Below are 20,713 nucleotides of genomic sequence, written 5' to 3'. Positions count from 1 at the left end.
TGTGCCCATTAAAGGACCAAGCTTCACTGATTTCTGAAACTGTCTAAAATCTCTTTAACAAAGTGGTTTATTGAAAATATAATCAACATATAAAATTGGTAACTAAGAGAACCTACTGTTTAGCATAGGGAACCCTACAATGATGGGTGGTGACCTAAATGGGAAAGAAAATCTATAGAGTGGAAATGTGTACATGTGTTAACTGATTCTCTTTACAGCAATAACATTGTAATATAACATTGTAAAGCAAGTATACTCCAATAAAAATTAATTTTAAAAATATATAATCACTAGTTGACTAAAAACCATGATGTTTCAAATGGAGCGGTCTCATTATTTTATTAAAGTCAGGTTCCTTAACCCACAAACAGGAAAAAAGTGTCTTGTTAAGCCTTTTGGCTTACGTGGAGGCCAAGTCAGGAGAGAACTGAATAAAGCTGTAAGCAAAGGAAAAGACATCTTTTGTCTGATCATGCCCAAAACAAAACAAATATTTTCCTTCTTCATACAAGTCTTCCAACTGTGCTGTCCTTTTAACAATCGAGCGCAGAGTACAGGGCGTTTACACACTCAACAGGTGTATATACGATGGGCCGTGGTACTGCATGGATTATTACACGTTTACCCCTCCTCCCGGTAGAAAATTCCCCAAGGTTTTCCCTTCCAGTCAACTTTTTTTTTCTAAGCTAGGGCATGACAGTGGTTCCTCAAGTGCATCTCTGTCAGAGTGAGAGAATGGAGACAGGCAGCCTTCGAGAGCAGGCCGTTGGTAGGGGCGCAGCTACGGCAGGTAGCTTCCGGGGTAGAGACTTTCAAGAAAGTCAGCAAGAAAGGGGGTTGACTGGGTGAAAAGGAAGTCCTCTCTGACCTACTGAGCTGCCTCCTCTCAAAGCACCGTCTGTACATCTTCCTAGGTACAGGCTGCCCTTGCTGACGCCAGTTCTGAGGCTCCTGGCTTGTGTTTCTAATGCAGTGACTTTCTACGAGATGTCATTTGAAGTGATGACCCTATTTCCTGATTGTATGTGTTCCTCCCAACTCCCCCCCAACACCCCACCTTTTGTTGTAACTTTCTGTGGTGTCTTAGGCCTTTTGCCCATCACCTCATGACATCAGAGATCACCTAACCATGGAAAGAAAGAGCCCGCTGCCTGAGCAGCTTCCTTCCACAGAACCCGCGGGGGGTGGCGCGGGCGGAGTTGGCCTGTGGGCGCTGTGACCATTCTCAGTGTCGACTTGACAGCTACAGTGCTAGGCGGCAACAGGGCCACAGTCCAAAGACCACCTTCCAGAAGACCCGTGGCTTGTTGGGAGCCTGCCGGCACTTGAACCTGGGACTCCTGACTTTTATTCTAGTCTTTCTCCCACTTCTCTGAGGGCCTTTTAAGAGGTTCTTTAGCAGAAGCTTGGGAAATTTTATAGTATAGCTCAAAGGGTATATACTGCTTTATAGGGGCTGAAAGCCGAACCTAAAGCGTATCTGTGATTTCATTCTGCAAATACAGCATCTGAGCACATTCCGGCTGCTGGCCTCCAGACCTCCCTGCTAATTCCCAGGCCCGCCAAAGCCGGGGCGTGCCTTCTGTCATTCAATAGAGTAACTTGTATGAAAGCTCCAAAGGTTAAGATATCTCTGGGGGAAAAATTAAGATTCAATCAGCAAGTTAACACGTTGAAGTAGTATCCATATTTAATCCGAAACACCCGTTAGAGAAAAAAATAATGGTACAGATTCAATAGAGAAGAAATAAATAATACCCAACATGCAAATCAACTTTCAAAAGAAATGCAAAGTCATAAAGCACGGCTAACAGCCAACCACAATTACTGCTTAGAAATTATTCCTATTGTATGTGGAAGATGGTTAATCCTGAAGCCGTTGACAGTGCTTACGGAAACACCACCAACAGATCCTAATACAGTCAAAGTACGCCGTCGTGGTGTTTCTGCTAAAATATACTTTGTAGAAATCATTTTAATTGAGCCTCAAAGTCTTGAAAAACCTCCACAGGTTTTCTTTTCAGGTTTACATATCGTCACACGTAGAGTCCGTTTGGAGACCATGAAAGATTACTATTTACACCTAAATCGCCCAACCTTCAAGAAGTGGGGAAACGAGGGACTGGATACCCTCAGCGGAGCTGGAGCATCGCTGTGGGCTTTGATCTGCTGAGCTAGGGTCTGGAGCTGCAGCCGCAAAGATGCCCGCCCGCCTCGGGTAGGGTAGAGAACTGTAAACAAACACCTCCACGAGGCCGGCTGCCTCTGCTCCCGAGGCTCCACCGCTGTGGACTCTGAACCCAACCCCAGGCCACTCGGTGTTCAACTGATTTGGCTTCCGTGTGCTGCCCTGGGGCTCAGACGAAGGAAGGGCTGCAGGGCTCCTTTTCATCCATGGCATGTCAGTGCCCAGTCAGTCCGTGAGCAGGGACAAGGGAAAGAAGCCACGGTGCCCCCAGCACCCAGCTCCTGGGAGGATGGGGCGGGACTCTGGCCAGAGAGGAGCCCTGTCCAAAGGACGGCTGATGCCCCCAGACGCTGCTTCATCCCGGCTCTGGGGCCCGACCTGGGCCTGCATCGCATCCCTGCTGGAGTCTGTCCCACTAGGGTGGATACCTTTCAAAGAGAAACAGCTCTGCTTTCTGATACTCAGGAAAGAAAAGGCCTGAACAGGAATAATCCATGAACTGTCAAAAGACACTTGGCTTTTGAAACTAAATTCTAGCTACACTGGAAAACTGAACAGAATTATCAGAGTGGAACCTATTACCACGGTGTAAGTTGACAGTTTTATCTGTAAATCTTAAAAATTTGGCCAGCAATTTAAAATGCCTGTATTATGATAATGTCAAATATGTTTTTCAAATGTCGGTCATTAGACAATAGTAACTGCATAGGGACTTTCTCTGGAATGTCTTTTAACAGAAAAAAAGATGATGTTTTCACATCAGTCTTCGAAAATGTTTACTGACTAGTTTATGTGATTAAAATAGCAAAAAGAAATCCTGGTTTGATTCTAGCTAGATTCTTTGAAAAAAAAAATCACATCAGGAACATGCCTTCCTGTTATTAGCATCTTTGGTAGACACCTGGTTGATTTCTGATGCTTTGCTCACAGTCCTTGAAAAGCCCAAATGTTAGCAAGGCTCTGACTCACCAGAAAACCCACGCTATCTCCAAGCTGACTGGCTATAGAATACTTTGTCTTTGACAACTTCTCTGTTACCGAATGTTTTAAATGATATTTGTTTTAAATAATAATCTTTTGAAGTAACAAGGCTCAGTTGTTTTCACAGACAACTGAACATTCCTTCTATCAGACACTGAATGGAGGCTAAATGCTGCCTGAACCCTCAGGCGCTGGGAGATGCGAACAGACAGCAGGCCTGGCCTGGCTGCAGGACAGAGACGTTTCACTGTAAAGCAGGGAATGGCCTCACTAATGTCCTTAAAAAGCTTAAAGGTTACAGGTTTCTTCAAAGGAACCCCGGACATGAATCCAGTTCCCACTTAAGACATGTCCACAGCTCTGGCCACCTCCATGTTACAGAAGTCAGGCATGTTCCTGCAAAATGAAAGATGGCCATACAGGAAGTGAGGTATGGCAACACTGAGACGCCCCGGGACGCTGGAGGCCTGGTTCCAGCTGTCACGTGCCTCTCTGTGACTCTGTTACTGAAGTCATTTGGGACTGAAAAACGCAAAACTCAGAATAAGGGCTTACTGCCTAGTGACCAAACGCCTCTATGCTTGTTTAAATCGAGTGTCAGAAGTGCCCCGGGGAGCGTTTAAGACTGAGCAAGCTCGGCTCCTGTGTCCATCCTGGGGCGGCAGGGGGTCGCGGCTCAGTGTCCATGGGGGCCGGATGCCTGGGCTGTGCTCCTGTCGCCCTGCTCACGGTTCAGTCTCGGGCAGTTCACCTAACCTCTCTGTGGCGGCCTCCTCGTCTCTAAGACAGGGGTGATGACGGTACCTAAACGTCTAGCGCTGCGCCTGTATACGCCAGGGACTCCTCAACGCTGGATACGAAACAGCCAAACCATGCTGTGCGTCTGTTCACGCGCTTTACGAGTGAGCTGTGATCGCTAACCCCAGGCCCTCATTTCTAAGATCTGCAAAGCACGCATACAACCTTCCTGCAGTTGGCCCTCAGTTACCCTACGAGGCTCTTAACAGGGGAGCCTATTCCCTCCTCCGGCTCCTCACCGCTGACGACGGGGAGGGCCCTGCACTTCCCCGTGTGCTGAACGACCTCGCCGCCGGGAGACGAGTCAGGACTGCATTTCTCCCGAGGTCGGGGCCCAGAGCCTTCAGACCCCAGAAAACCAGGAAGGAAAGGAGCCCAGGGAGCACTCAACCCCCGTCTCAGGACCCTGGGCCGGGCTCCCAGATCCATGAAGCTCTGCTCCAGCGCTCTGGGGCTGGAAGACGCAGCTTTGGGACGTCAGACGGTCAAATCATGTGAGGAGCTGAGATGCGGCCGAACGTGGGTGAGCCGGGTGCCGTCAGAGAAGGCGAGAACGTTCGCCCCGATCCCACCACTCGCCTTCTTGGCCCGGGTGGCAGGGTTGGGGTGGGCAGGGAGGGGGAGGAAAGCATTCCTATGACCCGACACCTGAGCTGAGCTATGCGGAATGACTGGCCATCTCACCCTGACCTGGTCGTGCGCTGGAACCCTGGAGACTTCAGTGAGGTAGGTGGTATCAGCCCCATTCACAGGTGGGCAAACTGAGGCAGAATGAAATGCAGTAGCTCGCTTTTAATAACAGCATACAAAATCTGGAGAAGCCCCAAAGGAGTCCCCGTTTCCCGGAGCTCGAAGCAAACCCTTGGAGCACGAAGGACAGAAACGGACGGGAACACGAGCCCCTCCTCCTTCCCCCTCTCCTCCCCCAGGGGGGTCGCTACCCGCACACCAGAGACCCTTCAGATACCCCTGAGGGTGCGCACAGAGCAGCAGAGACCCAGCTGACGGCTTATCCCGTGGGAAGCGGCAGGAGCGACGTTTCTGCTCCCGGGGAGGCTCGCGGTTCTGAGAGGAGCACGCTGTGTCCCCACACACAGAAACCTTCCATCCAAGCTGGAAGGAGGCCTGACCAGCCCCAGGCCATGGGGAAGCCAATGCCTCTTTGCCTCACTGATTGGCCTAAGAGGTGGGACCCGCACACCCAGTCAAAGAAAATGAGCTCCAGGAAAGCAGGGAAGACTAGACGCTCCAGCCCCTGCCCTGGCCGCGGAGGACGGAGGCTCGGCCTGGAACTTCCTGGGAGGACGTCGACCCCACGGCGCACCGTCCGCCCTTCCAGCAGGACCCCACCCTTCTCCTGTTTGGGTACGACCCCTCCCTCCTGCCCTCAGGACCCCAGTACTGCAGGTCACGTCCGCCGAGGTGCAGACAGGTCGTCTCCAGGTTGGAGGTGTGTGTATGTGGCTGATGCTCTTTGGCTGGAAGCAAAGGCCATTCTGGCGGGACGAGGGCCGGTCTGGAGCTGGGCGCGGGGTGAGGTATTCCCAGCCCAGGGTAGAGCCAGCAGACGGCCGTGCTCCCTGTGGGAACCCATCTAAAGACGACTGTGGGGAAGCCGGGGGACAGACGATCGGGACTAACTCATCGGATCAGCATCACCACATCTTAAACCGGTTTTCCGTGAGCGCTGGACACGTGGCGCAGCTCCAGCCAGGTGGTCTCCCTGCTGTCTGCTGGGAGGTGAGCGTCGGGTCTGCGGGCTGGCCGCTGGCCACTCCCTTGCTCTCTTGCGGCCTACTGGCAGATCTGCTCCTCGGGGTGCAGAGGATTCCCCCAAAGACAGGCTGAGGGTGGTGGGTGGGCGGGCGCAGGGGCCGGAGCAGGGCCAGCAGGGACGAGGAAGAGGCACTTCAGTTTGGGCTGGTGTTCGTGGAGTCGGCCCTGGCCCCAGGAGTCGAGCGGCCCCGCCTGGCTCTGGCTCCGGCGCTGGGTGGTCCTGGAAGACCCCAGTGGCGGTGGGCAGGTAGGCACTTGGCAGCACTCCCAGGACTGGGCAGGGCTGGGGGGCTCCGCGCAGGCTCCGCACACGGCTAGGTCATCAGGATGGGCTTCTGCCGAACTTCCAGGATGTCTAGGGTGGCAGGAGGGGGCGTGGAGGAGACAGGGAAGGGTGACCCTCCTTGTGCTCGCAGAGGGAGCACGGGGACCTTCCCAGTGCTCCATCTGTGAGGGACGCCCTCAAGGCGCTCTTCCAGCCCTTGGGGACCTGCGGGGCTGGGCTCACCCTCCTTCCAGACAGGAACGGGGCAATGCGCGCGCCTGGAACGGCTGCACCACGGGGCAAGGGCTCAGGGCGCAGGGCTCACACAGGCAGCCTGACTCTGGAGCCACGGCCCCCGTGGGGCCGCCTACCCCTCGAGTAGCACGCACGTGCTGAGGGTCTGAAGCCCCTCCAGGGGGACGGCGTGGTGCCCGAGTACTGCCCACAGGAGTACTTTTTAGGGGTCGTGGTTCCCCCAGAGGTCCCACCCCAAAGTCAGAGTTACCTGTTAAAATCCGATGCAGCGGCAAAGTGACGTAGGTTAGGTGTGCATAGAGAAGGAAGTTCCCGTCTGCTCTGTTCAGCTTCAGCCAGGACCCGACCAGGGAGCGCCCCGTGCCCGACAGGGAGCGAGATCGCAGGTTGGTGGCGTTGTGCAGGTCAGCTGCAGCGGAGACGACGTGTCAGGCCCGGGCCGCGGAGCGGAGCACACCTCCCACCCAGGTGACCCCTCCCCGGCCCAGCTCGACCTCCGACCTGACCGGACCTCCTCCTGACTGCCCTCCAGCCCCCTGTGCCTTCTAGCCTGACACCCCCGCCCCGGTCCTGGAGCGCCTCCCCTGTAGGCCCGGGCCTGTTGCTGTGCCGGGCCCCACGGCTGCCCCGCTCTGGTCCTCTCCCCGGAGGGGTATGGGGGTACAGCTGGGACGACCCGGCACCATCACCCGGCCGGTGGGCCACCGGGGAGGCAGGTGGGCACTGTGGACACTTTCCTGCTGGCCTGGAAGGAACCCAGGAGGGCGGCACTGCCCAAGCCCACTCGAGAGCAGGTCAAGGCCTGGGCTGGGGTCTGCAGCCCCGGCCAGGGTCTCGTCCAGCAGGCCCTCTGCCTCGGTCCTGCCGATCAGGACCCTCTAAGCTCCTCCAACGGCCTCCTGCCGCCCCTCTGATAAACACGGCCCTGCCCTCCCGCGGTACTGCTCCCACGGCAGGGCCCACGCAGGGCGGAAAAGGGAGCAGGGAGGCCTGAGGACCGAGTAGGTGTGATTGAGGACCACGGAGACACCCGGGCAGAGACGACCAGGAGGCCGCTGGACAGACGGCCCAGGCTCAGGGAGGAGGGCAGGTGAGCCCCGAGGGACACCTCACTGAAGGCGGCAGGGCCACAGGGCACCTCGCAGAGGGAGGGAACAGCACGCGCGCGCCCAGAGCCCTCCCCTCGGAGCCCCTGAAATCAGGTGCCAACTGCCGGCCACACTGAGCCGGGGCTGGGGGCTCCCTTCGGTGGCCGTCTGCTGTCTGTCCACAGCTCCACCCCCGCCCAGGATGGGCAGGCGCATGGCCCCCTGGCTCTCTGAATGTGCAGAAGGGAGTGAGGAGGCCCCGCAGGCCGGGAGGCGGGGGAGCAGCAGGTCACCTCCCCCGTCGTCCTCCCGGAAAAACTCCTCGCTGTCGTTGGCCGAGTGAGACTTCTTCATCTCCGTGATCCGGTTCCGGGGCCCCTTCCTCTTGAGGGATGGGGAGAAGAAGGCGGGCCGGTTGTTCCGCTCAGGGGTTGGGGGTGTGCTGAAGGAGGTTACCTGGGAACAAGGAGCATGTCACCAGGGCAGCCCGCTGACCTAGGGGGGCCCTGGCGCCCACCCGTCTCCCGCCTGCAGAGCGTAGCCAGCCTGGGGCTCGGTGGGCGCTGGCCACCAGCTCTGCCCCGGGAAGAACCCAGCCGCCCACCTGGGGCCTCAACCGCCCGCCAGGGGTCATCGGAGCACAGAGCAAGCCTGGCTGCTCACGCGGGACGAGCACCCTCCAGGCACCAAATCCCCGGAACCTTCCCAACCACCCCTGACGTGAGAACCGGCTGAGGCGGGACAGCCACCCTGGCGGGGCCAAGGTCACCCAGCAGACGGCGGCCACGCTGGGCTGCACCCCAGGTCTGCTGCCCCTAAGGCCATGCTCTTCCCTCTAATTTCTTCTCCTGGCTTTTATCTCCTGTCCCCTCTCTCCCCCAGCGTCCTTCCACAGAAATGCAGTGGTCAAACAGTTCACCCCTCCATCTCCTGCTCTCCTCTCTTCTAACCACACTGCCCATCACCAACCATTCTCCACACCCACTCAGGGGAGCACACGACCGGGTCCCTGCCCTCAAGGAGCTCACAGTCTGCCGGGGGTGGTGAGAGACCCAAAAGTTGACAACCACAGACTGAATGTTGGTTGTTAAAGACAGAAAAAAAAAAGGAAGCACAGGATACAGGCGAGCACGCAGGCAAAAGGAATCAAAAGCCTGGGAAATCACGAAAGGCTTCCCGGAGGAGACGCCGCTTGAGCTGGGTCTTGAAGGACGAGTAGGAGTTCGCTAGGTGAAGAAGGGGGGGAAGGGCGTTCCAGGCAGAGGGAACGTGGCCCATCTCCTCCCTCCTCCCCATGCAAACAAGAATCTGAGGAACAAGGTGAGCTGGGACTGAAACTTCGGGAGCCCCGTCAGCCTCCTCGTCATGGCTCCGACGTCCACCAGAGTCCCGGCGGCCGCTGGGCTCCAGACGGTCCTCCCACAAGCCAGGGAAGGTTTTTAGAAGATAGAAAAGCAAACACCAGAAACCACAACACACAGAGTCTGTATTTGTCATGCGCTGGTTACAAACGACCCCTCTGGGAAAGGAAGGCAGGGAGCACAGAGGCGGGGCGCCCGAGCAGCGCTGGGACGACCCTGGCAGGCCCCGCCCCTTGACCCTAGCTCCCCCGGCTGCTGGGGGCCAGGGGCTTTCCCAGGCAATGCCTCCTTCCCCGCCACGGCCACCCTGGGAGAGAAAGACCAGCACCCCCATTTGACAGATGGGAAGATGAAGGCCCGGACTGGTCCAGTAACCTCTCTGTGGTCACTGGGCAAACACGCGGCCAGAACTGGCATCCAGGCTTGTCCCGCCTGAGCCCAGGCCACATCTTCACTAGGGCTGTCACGCACACATTTGTTAGCCTCAGTGGGCACCTGAGAACCAAGGGGGATAAGGCTCCTTATCGCAGAGACAAACCACCTCTGTTCCCAAGACAACAGACGCCTCTGCTCAGAATTCTCACCCATCATCACAGAAAGAGAGCGTTTGTCGTTTCTGCTCTGCTTACAAAACACATTCACTGCAGGAAACTCAAAGCGAACAAAAAAAGACACAACAAGAGAAAGAAAAGTGCCCCCTGACTGCCGGGAGGACGCGTGACGGTGAGCTTAGAGTGAAAGGCAGGGTGCGCACGGCTCCCTGACCTCGGGCGCGCCAGCGGGGACTTGGACTGACACGCTCGGGGGCCATTTCTCCAGGCAGATGCCCCAGCCGGCCCCACCCCCAGAGGGGCCCTGATGCCCTGGCTCCTGAGTCCCCAACACCTCGGGAGGCGGGTGTGTGTTCACCCCATTTCCGGGTGAGCAAACTGAGGCTCAGAGAGGAGAGACTGTCCCAGCTCATGCAGCAGCAGTGCCCGGACTGCAGCCCACCCTGCAGCCCCTCCTGGAGACGCCCGGGGGGGACGCACTCCTCCTTCAAGACCCCCGGTTTCCTCTGGAGCCCCCAACACGGGCAACGTGGCCGATGGGCTGGGTATTTTCTCCTGCCTGAGCCCTGGGCTTGCCCCCCGCCCACCACCCCAGAGGCTCTGGGAATAAGGCTGCCACTGAGGTCAGCTTCCCGGCCCCCGGGGAAGGACAGCAGCCTAGAAAGGGCTCAGAGGCTCAGTGCTGTTGCATGAGCCACATGGCAGGGGGCAGAGCAAGGAACCCCCGCAGGCCTGGGGGTGCCCAGCTCTGCAGACAGGAAGACTCGGACCCGTCCATGGCTGCGGCAGTCGCCAGCAGTTCCGGGGCCCAGCATCTGGTTGGCAAGCGGCCCCGGCAGAGACCAGCTGGGGGGCCCCAGGGTCTCGAGGCTCTGGCCAACCCTGCTGGAGCTCATCCATCATCGTCCCCATCTCGCCCCCTGGAAAGGCCGCTTGGGTGCCCGCCCCCACCCAGCAGGTCCACCAGGGCGGGTGCTGGGACCCCGCTGGCTGAGCCCTGCCACCGTGGCAGCTCGGGGCCCAGGTACTAACCTTCTGTGTGACCCCGGGCCAGTCACCTGCCCTCTCTGAACCTCGGCCTCCTCCCCAGAGGGGTGGGGACCATGACACCTACCTCTCGGGGGGCTGGGGGGCGGGAAGGACCAGGGAGGCTGTGGGAGGCAGGCCTCAGGGAAGGGCAGAGGCCCTCCCCGAGCTGCGCAGCCTTACCCGCTCATGCATGGGCGAAGCCGGGCTAGAGTCCTCCTCGGTCCCGCAGGGGGACGTGTCGCCGGTGGACACGCGGCTGACGGCCATCTCAGCGTGGCCCTTGCCCTGGGGCCCCTTCATGCGTACAAACTCCATGTTGCTATACTTGTAGAAGCCGAACGACATCTTCTGGGCCATGCGGGCCGCCACGCTCACCTGCGGGCGGGCAGGCGGGGGCACTGAGTCAGGCAGGCGGGGTGCCCGCTCCCTGGGGGCTCCAGCAGCCGGGGGACCCTCCCTCAAGAAGCCCCCGAGGGCCGCCAGCCCCGCTCCGGGGAGACCCAGCCCCACCTGACCCGGGCTCGCCCACAAGGCGGGGCAGTGCCGGCACCCTCGCATCCCTGTCTGACGCCCTCTCGCCCCAATGACCACACCCCGTCTGGGGACAGAGACCACCTCCTCGTCCCCTGCCCCGGGGTCCAGAGAGAGGACACCCGGGGCGGAGCCCAGCGGCAGGAGGGCACCCATCCACCTGGACTCCTCTCCCTTCGGTCCCATCTGTCGGGGACCAATAATCCCAGGAGGGTTTTCCTGGGAAGAGCCCCACGTGACCCAGGCCCCAGCCGCCTAGGAGGGGCATTGGGGGCGCTGCAGGAGCTCTGGGGTGGGCCAGGTACAGCAGAGCTGGGCGAGGGCAGGGGGCGCTGCGGGGTGATCGCCCCCTGGACCCAGCCCACCCTGCACTCACGCGGTTGTCATACACCTTCTTGAGCGCCTCGTAGCGGATGGAGCCCTGAAAGATGACTCCCTGGAACGTGTTGGTCTTGTCACTGGCCACCAGCTCCACGCAGACCATCTCCCCTTCCCCAACGGTCATGTCACTGAACACCTGGGGGGGCGCGAGGCAGACGCAGGGATGGCACCGGTTGGCTGCCCCCGGCCCCCAGCACAGCCCGGCTCCCAGCCCCCTGCCCGGCTCCTTGACCCAGGGAGGGCTGCTTGGAAACTCCCCCTTTACAGGGGAGAACGCTGAGCCACAGACGTGAAGGCCTTTGCCCAAGGCCCCCAGGCCTGCCACCACTCCACGGGGACCCGCGCAGCAAGGGGGACATCCCACCCGTGGGCAGGGGCAGCGTCTACAAGGGGCTAAGGTCATAAGTGACTCTGGAACAGGAAAAGGATGTGCCACCCTCTCACTGTCCACCGGAGCGACACCAGGAAGTAGAACAGTTCACGGGGACTGTCTGGCCGCTTTCAAGTGTCTTCTCCACCTCCAGCTATGGGTGCACAGCCCACCCGCCCCAGCCCTGCCCCAGCCGTCAGGGCGTGTATGTGGGCACCAGCTCAGAAGCCTCACAGACTGCCTGCCTGGGGGGGGTGACTGTCTGCAGGGGACCGGACAGCCTGCCCCCACGAGAGTCACTGCCCATGGGGCAGGGCGGGGGGCTGTGTGCAGGCTGAGCTCTGAGGTCCAGACTCTGGCTTCAATCTCAGCTCTGTTGTGGACAAGCTGTGTGAGTCTGGAGAGGGCGCTCAGCCCCCTGAACTGAAATGCTCAAGACACCAACCAAATCGAGAAGCGACTTGCAGCCCACGCCCCATCCTTCGTGAGTGCTCCCGGGCCCCCCACCCCCTGCCCTCACTGTGGGTGGTGGGGGGAGCAGCTCCACTGCCCAGACCTCGACAGGAGGGTGGCTTGACAGGAGCCGGCAGGGTCGCCAGGGGGCGCAGCTGGCTTCCCAGCACCCCGCGTTTCCCAGTTGAGTGAGCTGCCCCAGGCCCCAGTTTTGTAACTTCCGGAGCCCCACCCATCGCAGACATCCTAGGATCCCAAGGTGGGGAGGCCTCATTTAGGGTTCGAGGGTGGTAATAACCGTCCCTCCTGCCCGGGCAGCGCTCTGCAGGACTTGATGATGCCTCCTCCCACGCGTGAGCTCTCTGATCTTTCAACCCTGACGCCCATTTTACAGATGAGAACACTAAGGCTCAGAGCCCAGTGAACTCGTTTGCCCTGAGTCAAGGAAGCAGCAGGGAGAGCGGGAGCCCAGCCCTGCCCCCACCTCCTTCCTGAAGGCATGTGAGGCCTGGGGGGTGGCTGCGGGGGAGCCAGACCAAGACAGAGCCCCCACCTCCTCGAAGCTGTCGATCATGAAGAAGATGTTGGGGTAGCTGATCTTGGACTCCTCCCCTTTGCTGTCCATGGGGTGCTTACTGGGGGACGCGAACACTTGCTGGAAAGAAAAAGATTGGAAGGGGCTGAGTGAAACCCCCACTGAGCCCTACACCCGGGCCCGGAGCCACGCGCTGGGGTGGGGTGTGCTGTAAGGCATGGGTCGCCAGGGCCCCAGGAGCCGCTGGGGAAGGAGCCGTTGGGAGGGAGGACCTGCTTCAGGGCTCCTGAGCTGGACCCAGGCCCCCAGGCCGCAGGGAAATTCTGGGGTCAGCCTCCCCTCAGGGCAGGGCAGCGGGAGGGGCACCCCTGGGCGCCGCGGGCTCACCTGGGACCTCTTCCTGTGGATGTGGATGTCCCCGCCGTCGGCTCGCGTGCACACAGCACAGGTTACCATGTAGTCCAGCTGGAAGGGGTGCGGGACAGGGGAGTTCAGGGGTCCGCGTGCCCGGGGCCTTCGAGCACCCCGCCCGCACGCCGGGAGCCCTGCCCATCGCGCCAGGCACCTTCTGCAGGATGAGGTTCAGGCAGACGCTCTCCTCCCAGTCGATGTCGGGGTCTCCGAGGCCTGGCAGCTTCTTGGAGTCCCTCCGGTACACCTCCACCTCCACCTCGGGCTCGGCCTCCGCCAGCTGTGAGGCCCAGGGCAGAGGTGAGTCCCAGCACCCCCGCCCCCCCGCCCCGGGGGCATCCTCTCCTCCCTGGCCCCTCCCACGCGGGGCCTGGGCTCCAATCTCCCTCCTGGGTTCTCTGGCTTCGCGACCCCGGGGTCTCATCAAGAAGCCAGCCTCCCACCGAGGTCGTCCCTTGGGCCCCCCAGCAGGGCGGGGGATCCCAGCATCCTGGCCCAGCCCACAGGCAGCCAGTCCAGCCAGCCACCCTCTACACCAGCGGAGCCCGCAGGAGGCCCTCGGGTTGCTACGGCAACTGGGTACCAGCTCCACGGCCGGATGAGGAGGGGGCGGGAGGCAGCCGGGCTTGCCGCAGAGAGCCCGCAGTGCGCAGGCCCTGCAGCAGCGCCCACAGCGCGCCGGCCAGGGGCTTTCCTTTCTGCTCTTCGCAGCAGAGGCGGGCAGGGAGGCTGCGCGGGAGCAGCTGTGTGGTCTCCCTCCTCCCCCGCCCCGTCCACCTCGCACCTCCAGACCCGTGGGTTCTCCCCCGCCGCGCCACCCGCCTGCTGCCTTTCAGATACCGCAGACCCACCCCGGCAGGGCCTGTCGTGCGTGTGCTGGCTCGCCCCTCCCCACAAATGTCCTCCGTCCACCGTCATCCCCTCGCTCTGACCTACAACATTCCGGCAGATGCTGCCTCCTCCTCTCTGTGGGTCCCCAGCCACCCCATTCCTCACCCCATCACAGCACCAACCGTTCCACGTGCCACTGGCCACGCCGTCGGTCCCAGCAGACCGGGCCGGGGGCAGGGGTGTGGGGGAGTGCTCCCTGAGGCCCGGCCAAGACTCAGTCATCTTGTCCTCCCAGTGCTGGGAGAGAAGGGCCTGCAGAGCCCTCTGGGCAGGGGTGCGATGGAACGTTCCAGCATGCGCATAGCTAGACTGCCACACGCTCCCAAACTCGGGGTCCCCTCATTGCCCTTGTCAACACGGCCCCAGCCCAGCCTTCAGGGGACCTCACACACAGCCTCAGGCCTCCGGCTCCAAAACTGCTCAGGCCTGAGTCCAGGGTTCTCTTCCAGAGAGAAGGAGCCAGCACTTGCAGCTTCCTTTCACCTCCCTGCCTGGCCACTCTGGGAGCCCACAAAGCGGACCCCTCCTGAGCCCTGCCTGCCCACTGGAGCAGTCAAGGCCAGATCGGCTAAGAAAACCCTCCCTGACCAGAGCTGGGGCCTCTCCAGGCACCAACATTCAAGGCACAACCGCGTCTCAGGTACACTCAGCCCTTACTGTCGCCTCTGGTCTCAACATGCTTCCTCTAAACAACCACCAAGATTTTGTAAAAAAAAAAAAAAAAAAAAATCTGAAACTTAAACCTCAGCAGACGGTCAGGCCCACTGCTCGGCCACCGGCCCCTCCGCTGGGACCATATCTGCCCTTCCTTCAAGACCCACCTCACTCAGGTGGCCTCCGCTGACCACTCCCCTCCCTTCTGGTCACTATAGTGACCCAGACTGTGTTGGCTCTGCGTGATGCACTTCAGGGTCCCAGTGTCCACTGGCCCCAGTGACAACCCGGTCACACGGCCAGCTGCTGCAGACTCCAGATGGTCACCAGAGCACCCTGGCCCACCCCCAGGTCTTCCCGCCTGTCACGCAGCCGGATCGGACCAGCCATTTGGCTGCAGGCATGCAGGCCACCATGTCTCCTTTGCAGCAGGCACCAGGCTATCTGTTTGCAGAAAGCCCGTCCTGCACAATCAGGCTCAAAGAGCAGGCACAAGGCAGGGAAGGCATGAGCCCCGGCCACCAAGCCCCAGCCCGGGGTCACAAGCGCTGGGCAGGCAGGCTGCAAAAACCCGTCTCCACTTCCCGAGGCACTTTTGTGTTTAAATGAAAACAACGCCTTTGTATGTTTGGCATACAGGTTGCTTCGATATTTTACAAAACACTAAATAAAGCTTCTGAAAGACATGCAAAGCTTGTTCTATTAACTTGTCGACTGAAACTTAAGTGGATTAAACACCGGAGGTGACTCAAGTCACCTGCGAGCCTTTGGTCTCTTCTTGTAAAAAAGGGATAACAACCCTTGTCCTGTCCAGTTGCTGGGAAGACATGGGAGATGGGAGAGGCAGAGAGCTGAGCCCCTGTCGGGGGTGAGGTGAGGGCTCGGGGGCTGGCAGGCATCACCACCATCACCAAGCCAGGTCACCTGCCCACGGTCAGGCTGGACCCAGCCTCTGGAGTCAACGTCTTTGCTCTTCTATTTACTTACTAAGGATGAGATGCCCGCCAGACCACCCAGCCTCTGGACATGTCTCCTCCAAGGCACTGTAGTGATACTCATCGCTGCCTTCCGGGCTCGTGGGGAAGCTCAGTAATAATACCCACATGAGGCCCGCGCGTCCCACCACGGGACACATGTGTGACTGTCCCCGCCCAGCTCCTGGCACCTGGCGGGCACTGAATGAACACCGCGTTCCCCTCCTAACACGCGCGAGGAGGACTGCAGACCCCCGGCCCACAAGCCTGCAGACCCATTTGGGGGGGGGGGGGCGGTCCAGGGCGCTCACCTTCCGCCCGTCCAGGGCGCCCTCGCTGCCCGCGAACGCCAGCTTCCGGCGCACGTAGAAGAGCATGTCGTCCTGGCGCGGGGCCCACTTCTCCATGAAGTAGGTGGAGAACATCCACGTCCAGAAGACGATGCGGTCGTCCTTGAAGCACCCTGCGCAGGGAGGCCAGAGGGGATGGGGGGTACTGTGAGGGGCCTGGCCGAGCCCCGGCCCCCCGCCCTGCCCCCCGCAGACCTCCACGATGTGCGGAGCCCCAGCCCCCACGGGCGCCCGCAGAGGCCCAAGGGCACCTCCGCGGGAGGCCCCGAGCCCCGCAGCACCGCGGACTCCAGCCCCAGGATGAATCAGCAGCATCGCACGGGGAAGGGAAGCCTGGATCTGAGGGAAGGCTCGGCAGGCTGTCTGGCAGGCTGTCTGGCGGGGAGCCCCAAGGGCTCAGGAGGGGAGATCCATCCATCTCCTGCCGGCACCTCCCTCCCCACCCCCACCCCGGGAATCTGACTTAAAGGGACAGCTGCCCCTCTGCCTGCCGGGCTCAGCTGCAGGCAGGAGGGAGGCAGCCTTCCAGCACGGCGGCTGACTCTGCTTCTTATTACCGACAGTGTTTCTTCCTGATACCTAGATCGTTATGGTCCTCTTTCCCACACAAGGAGGAAAAAAACTCAACAGGCTCCAGTAGGAAGGCTGAGAGGTTCCGCTCCAGCTCTGCACTAGCTGTGTGACCGCGGGCCAGCCCAGGGACCGCTCTGATCCCCAGCTTCCTGGGGGTGAAGGCAGACACCGCAGGCGTGGCTGGCCCACGGGACCTAGACAAGGTGGGTGTCTGCACAGACCTGATGGAACCACAAGATGTGCTGCAGAGTCATCACTTAGAAACCCGAGATACTACATTGCTGCTGGTTTCTTTCCCTCTTCTCCCCAAGCGACTTCATCACCCTAAGTCCTCGCATTTGTCTTCTGGAACCCGTGGAGGCGGGACCCTCGGGGCCTCACAAGTGGTCAGACCCCCTGGCCTGCAGCCCACACCCACTCCTCCAGGGCGTTGCGGGGATGGGGGGTGAGGGGGGGCTCAGCCCTCAGGCCCTGGAGTTCTGAACACCCCGGCCCTGTTTACATCAGCTCTCCGACACAGGCTCCCGCCCTCTGCGCCCAGGGGGTCCGCAGCCCACCCAGGCCCACACCCTAGCTGGCTCCCACGGAAGGAAAACAGAAGGCGGTCTCATCAGTCAGGGGCCCAGGCCGGTGAGCCTTATCAAGACAAAGGTCACCCATCAGCTTCAGGGGCAAAGGCCAGGACCCCCAGACTGACCCCTGTGACAACAGGCAGTGCCCAACTCACACCCCTAAAGCCCTCTGCAGAAAATCAAGGGTGGCGGGGGTGGTGGGTGCATTCTTCCTAACAAAGCAAGAACTCTCCCGGGACAGTTTATCTCAGCTCCTTCTGAGCCCCCAGCCCAGCAGAAGGCCTTCTAGACTCAACGCTCCAAGACTGCCCACACCCACTGCTTCCTGGTCCCTCAGAGGGGCTACGGCAGCCGCTGTGGTCTCCACACCCAGTGGGTCAGGGCTCTGAACCCCACCACCTGCCACAGTGAGTCAAGTTCACCATCCACATCACTCAGGCTCAAGAGCATACGCCCTCTGGCGATCTCTTTATTCTGCAAGCAGAAGGAGCCTGGTGGTACCCACGGCACCAGGTAGGCGGCCACGGTTCTTCCTGCATTTGCCATATTGAGCCCCTACCAGAGCCGTGCGGGCCGTCTCACTGAACTTTGCCCACAGCCTGTTACAGTTGCTGCCTGATTTCACAAGAGAAGAGACTGACTTTCAGGAGTCAGAAAAAGAGGCCCAAGATCCCAGAGCTAGAAACTGCTGAGTCCTCAGACCTGTCAGACCAGACACACGCACACACTCAGGCTCTGGAAAATGCAATGTGATGGACCCAGATAATGAACGCAAAGCGCTCGGCAGGCAGCTGGCAGCCCCAGGTTCTGACAAGGGAAGGTCCTTGAGTTTGGGGGTGGGGCGGGGGGGGGTCCTGCGTGCAGGACTGGCGTGCTGGAGACGGCACAAAATACATGCCAACGTGCCCTCCAGGGTTCCACGTGCCGCCAGGCCTGTCCCAGCAGGTCCGCACAAGGGGTCCCATTTCCCTGCTGTAAATGCTGAGCGATCGCTTTCTTCACAGCCCATCCGGCCCAGTTAGTGAGGGAGCCGCAGCACACTGCCTGCCCGTGTTCCCCCCGACACAGGGGCTCGTGGGGTTCAGCTGGAAGGTCACCCTGTGCCGGTGCCCCCATCCTCGACGGGCCGCTCCCGAACCACCAGCCCACCACCTGGATGCTTCTCCCAGAAACTGCCGGCAGCCCCTCAGCCGTCAGAGAGCATGGCGGGCACCACACCCAGGTCCTTCCCCTCCCGGGGTGGCGGGGGCCAGCTCCCCTGGACTGCATCCACGGCCCCATCCACTCTCACCCCCGAGTCCGCCCCCCACACCACAGCTACAGGGTCTGTATTTAAAGTCGGCTCCTGTCCCCCTTCAAACCTTCCCATGGAATTCAGAATGAAAGCCAAAGTTCTAAGAAAATTCCCTGTGACAGCCCCTCCCCTCGCCACTCACCAGCCCTGCTGGCCTCCTGGGGTTGCCCGCCCCTCTACCCTGGAGCCTTTACACAGGGGGTTCCTTCCTGCCACTCCCGCTGCAGCTCAGATGGCTCTCCTGTCTTCAGGGAACCACTTCAGACCCCACATTAAACGTGCTGGAGGTGCTCCTTCCTCCTCACCTTGTTTTGCCGCCATCACTATGGGGTTTCACGACTGTCCCCCGCTGCACAAATGCCTCCCAGGAGTAGGGACCTGCCTGGATGACCATCTGAGTGTAGTGCCCAGAACAGAGCCAGGCACACAACAGGTACTCAATAAATGCTGCGTGAATAAACGGATTGGCCCAACTTAACAGGAGACGAACTCAGGGAGGTGGGTGCCTTGCCCAGGTGCCCACAGCACAGATGTGGCCCAGCCACTGTCCACCAGAGGCCTAGGTGCCCCACGCAGGACACAGGGTGCGAACATGCCCTTTTCTTTCAGTCAAAAGGGCTCTGATCCAAGAAAAACCTTCAAAGAAGCCCCAAGACCACACGCAACACAAGGGCCGAAGCGCCTCTGACTCAGATCACCCAGGGCTCAAAGCGGTGACTCCACAGGCAGGTGGCCCAGCCACCCGCTGAGAAGGCACCTGGGCACCCAGACAGGGCCCTCCCCACCCGTCTTCCTGAGCATCTGCAGCCCCTGCCTGCCCCGCAGGTATGGGTGGGGAGACCCAGCGCTAACCTCTGAAAGGAACAAGGGGCTGGGAGTTCGCTGCAGACATCACACAGATGTTATCACTAGCGTATCACTATTTAGTACCAATGACAAACTCAGGAGGAAGAAAGCTACTCTGTCGGGGAGCCCCCTCGTACCCTGCCTCTCACCAGTGAGACGCCAGAACCATTGCCAAGAGTGGCTGTGGGCGCCACACCCAGAGACGCAGCAGGACAGACAGGTGGGACAGTCAGGCAGAGGCCAGACCAGGGACACTCAGGATAAAGCAAGAAGAGAGACTGCGAAAGTCAAGACCCGCCCGCCACCCTGAACACTCAAAATTCCCTTTATGCCCAAGAGAGGCACAGCTGAAATCAAAGGGAACATGAAAACCAGGGCAGCGCAAGTCACAATAAATAACTGTATGTAAAGAATTCACAGCATAACAAGTTACGAAAGAAAATGCGCAAGACCGCAACAGATAAATGAGTGAAATACCCAAACAGGTAACTGCCGAGAAGGAAACAGACCCACTCAGTAAAATGTGGGAAAATATCAATCTCACTAGCGATTAAAAAAATCACACTGAAAGAACAAGCTGTCATTTTTAAGAAGGCAAATTTGCCTTTTATAAAAATAACCAGGGGACTTCCCTCGTGGTCCAGTGGTTAAAAATCCACCTGTGAATGCAGGGGACATGGGGTCAGTCCCCGGTCCGGGAACTAAGACCCCCACCTGCTGTGAGGCAAGCAAGCCCACGTGCCACAGCTGCTGAGGCTCGGGGCCACAGCTGCTGAGGCTCGGGGCCACAGCCCGTGTCTGCAACAGGAGAAACCTGGGCCCTGCAACTGCGGACTAACCCCCGCCCACCGCAGCAGGAAAAGCTCTCACACAGCAACGAAGACCCAGAGCGGCCAAAAAACTAGAAAGAAAAGAAGAAACAATCACTCAGGAAAACTGGCAGATTTTATAAAGCTAAACGTGTTTACCGGCGATTCAGTCACTTCCAGGTTCTTGCCCAAGAGATACAAAGCACGTGTCTGCAGACACTGGTACACAAACGTTCACAGATGCTGTGTTCCTAAATAAACCCAAACTGGGAACCAGGAGGAGACACTTACGGAACGTGGCGTAGCCACTGAGTGGCCTGTTACTGGCGATGAGAACAGACTACCGATCGACACAGCACCGAGGATAAATCTCGGAACCATCACGCTGAGTGAAGAAGTCAGACGTAGGAAAACAGCTACATACGGAAAGGCCACATTCACAGGATGCTTCAGAAAAGGCGAAACCAGAGGCACAGACAGCAGACTGGTGGTCGCCCCGAACGTTCTGTGCATCGATGCTGGTGCCTTCACAGCCATCAAAACTCATTCAGTTACTTACTTGACATCGACACAGTTTATTTGACATAAACCATACTCCGGCAAAGTAGATAAAAAGCTATGACGACCAAAGCTGGCGAGAACACTTTGAAGTGGGAGCTCTTGTGAGAGAAGAAAAATTACTGTGTCCTTTGTGGAAGCCAAACAAGCATCTTCCTGCTTATGTGACTCTATCTTATGGCAAAGAAAAAAACGGGAATAAGGAAGTGCCTTATGCAC

General features: G+C 59.4%; 1 protein-coding gene across 2 annotated transcripts in view; it reads right to left on the bottom strand.

Annotated features, from left to right (window-relative positions):
- Positions 1-49: 49 nt before the first annotated feature.
- Positions 50-20,713, bottom strand: part of KIAA0930 (KIAA0930 ortholog) — a 43,362-nt gene continuing 22,698 nt past the window's right edge. Inside the window, exons 1-10 of one of the 2 annotated variants that reach the window (XM_027540532.1) lie at positions 16,094-16,280; positions 15,804-15,955; positions 13,128-13,253; positions 12,950-13,027; positions 12,581-12,682; positions 11,200-11,340; positions 10,473-10,667; positions 7,645-7,807; positions 6,514-6,672; positions 50-6,098 (exon numbers count right to left, since the gene is read on the bottom strand). In XM_027540532.1, the coding sequence (XP_027396333.1) occupies positions 6,058-6,098; positions 6,514-6,672; positions 7,645-7,807; positions 10,473-10,667; positions 11,200-11,340; positions 12,581-12,682; positions 12,950-13,027; positions 13,128-13,253; positions 15,804-15,955; positions 16,094-16,157 (1,221 nt within the window). In that variant the 5' untranslated portion in view covers positions 16,158-16,280 and the 3' untranslated portion in view covers positions 50-6,057. Of the gene's footprint in view, positions 6,099-6,513; positions 6,673-7,644; positions 7,808-10,472; positions 10,668-11,199; positions 11,341-12,580; positions 12,683-12,949; positions 13,028-13,127; positions 13,254-15,803; positions 15,956-16,093; positions 16,281-20,713 lie in introns of those variants that run through there. The other variant, XM_027540531.1, reaches the window with a different exon arrangement.

This window comes from Bos indicus x Bos taurus, chromosome 5, assembly GCF_003369695.1.
Source record: "Bos indicus x Bos taurus breed Angus x Brahman F1 hybrid chromosome 5, Bos_hybrid_MaternalHap_v2.0, whole genome shotgun sequence".
Taxonomy (NCBI): Eukaryota; Metazoa; Chordata; class Mammalia; order Artiodactyla; family Bovidae; genus Bos; species Bos indicus x Bos taurus.
This window is presented reverse-complemented; position numbering and strand designations above follow the sequence as displayed.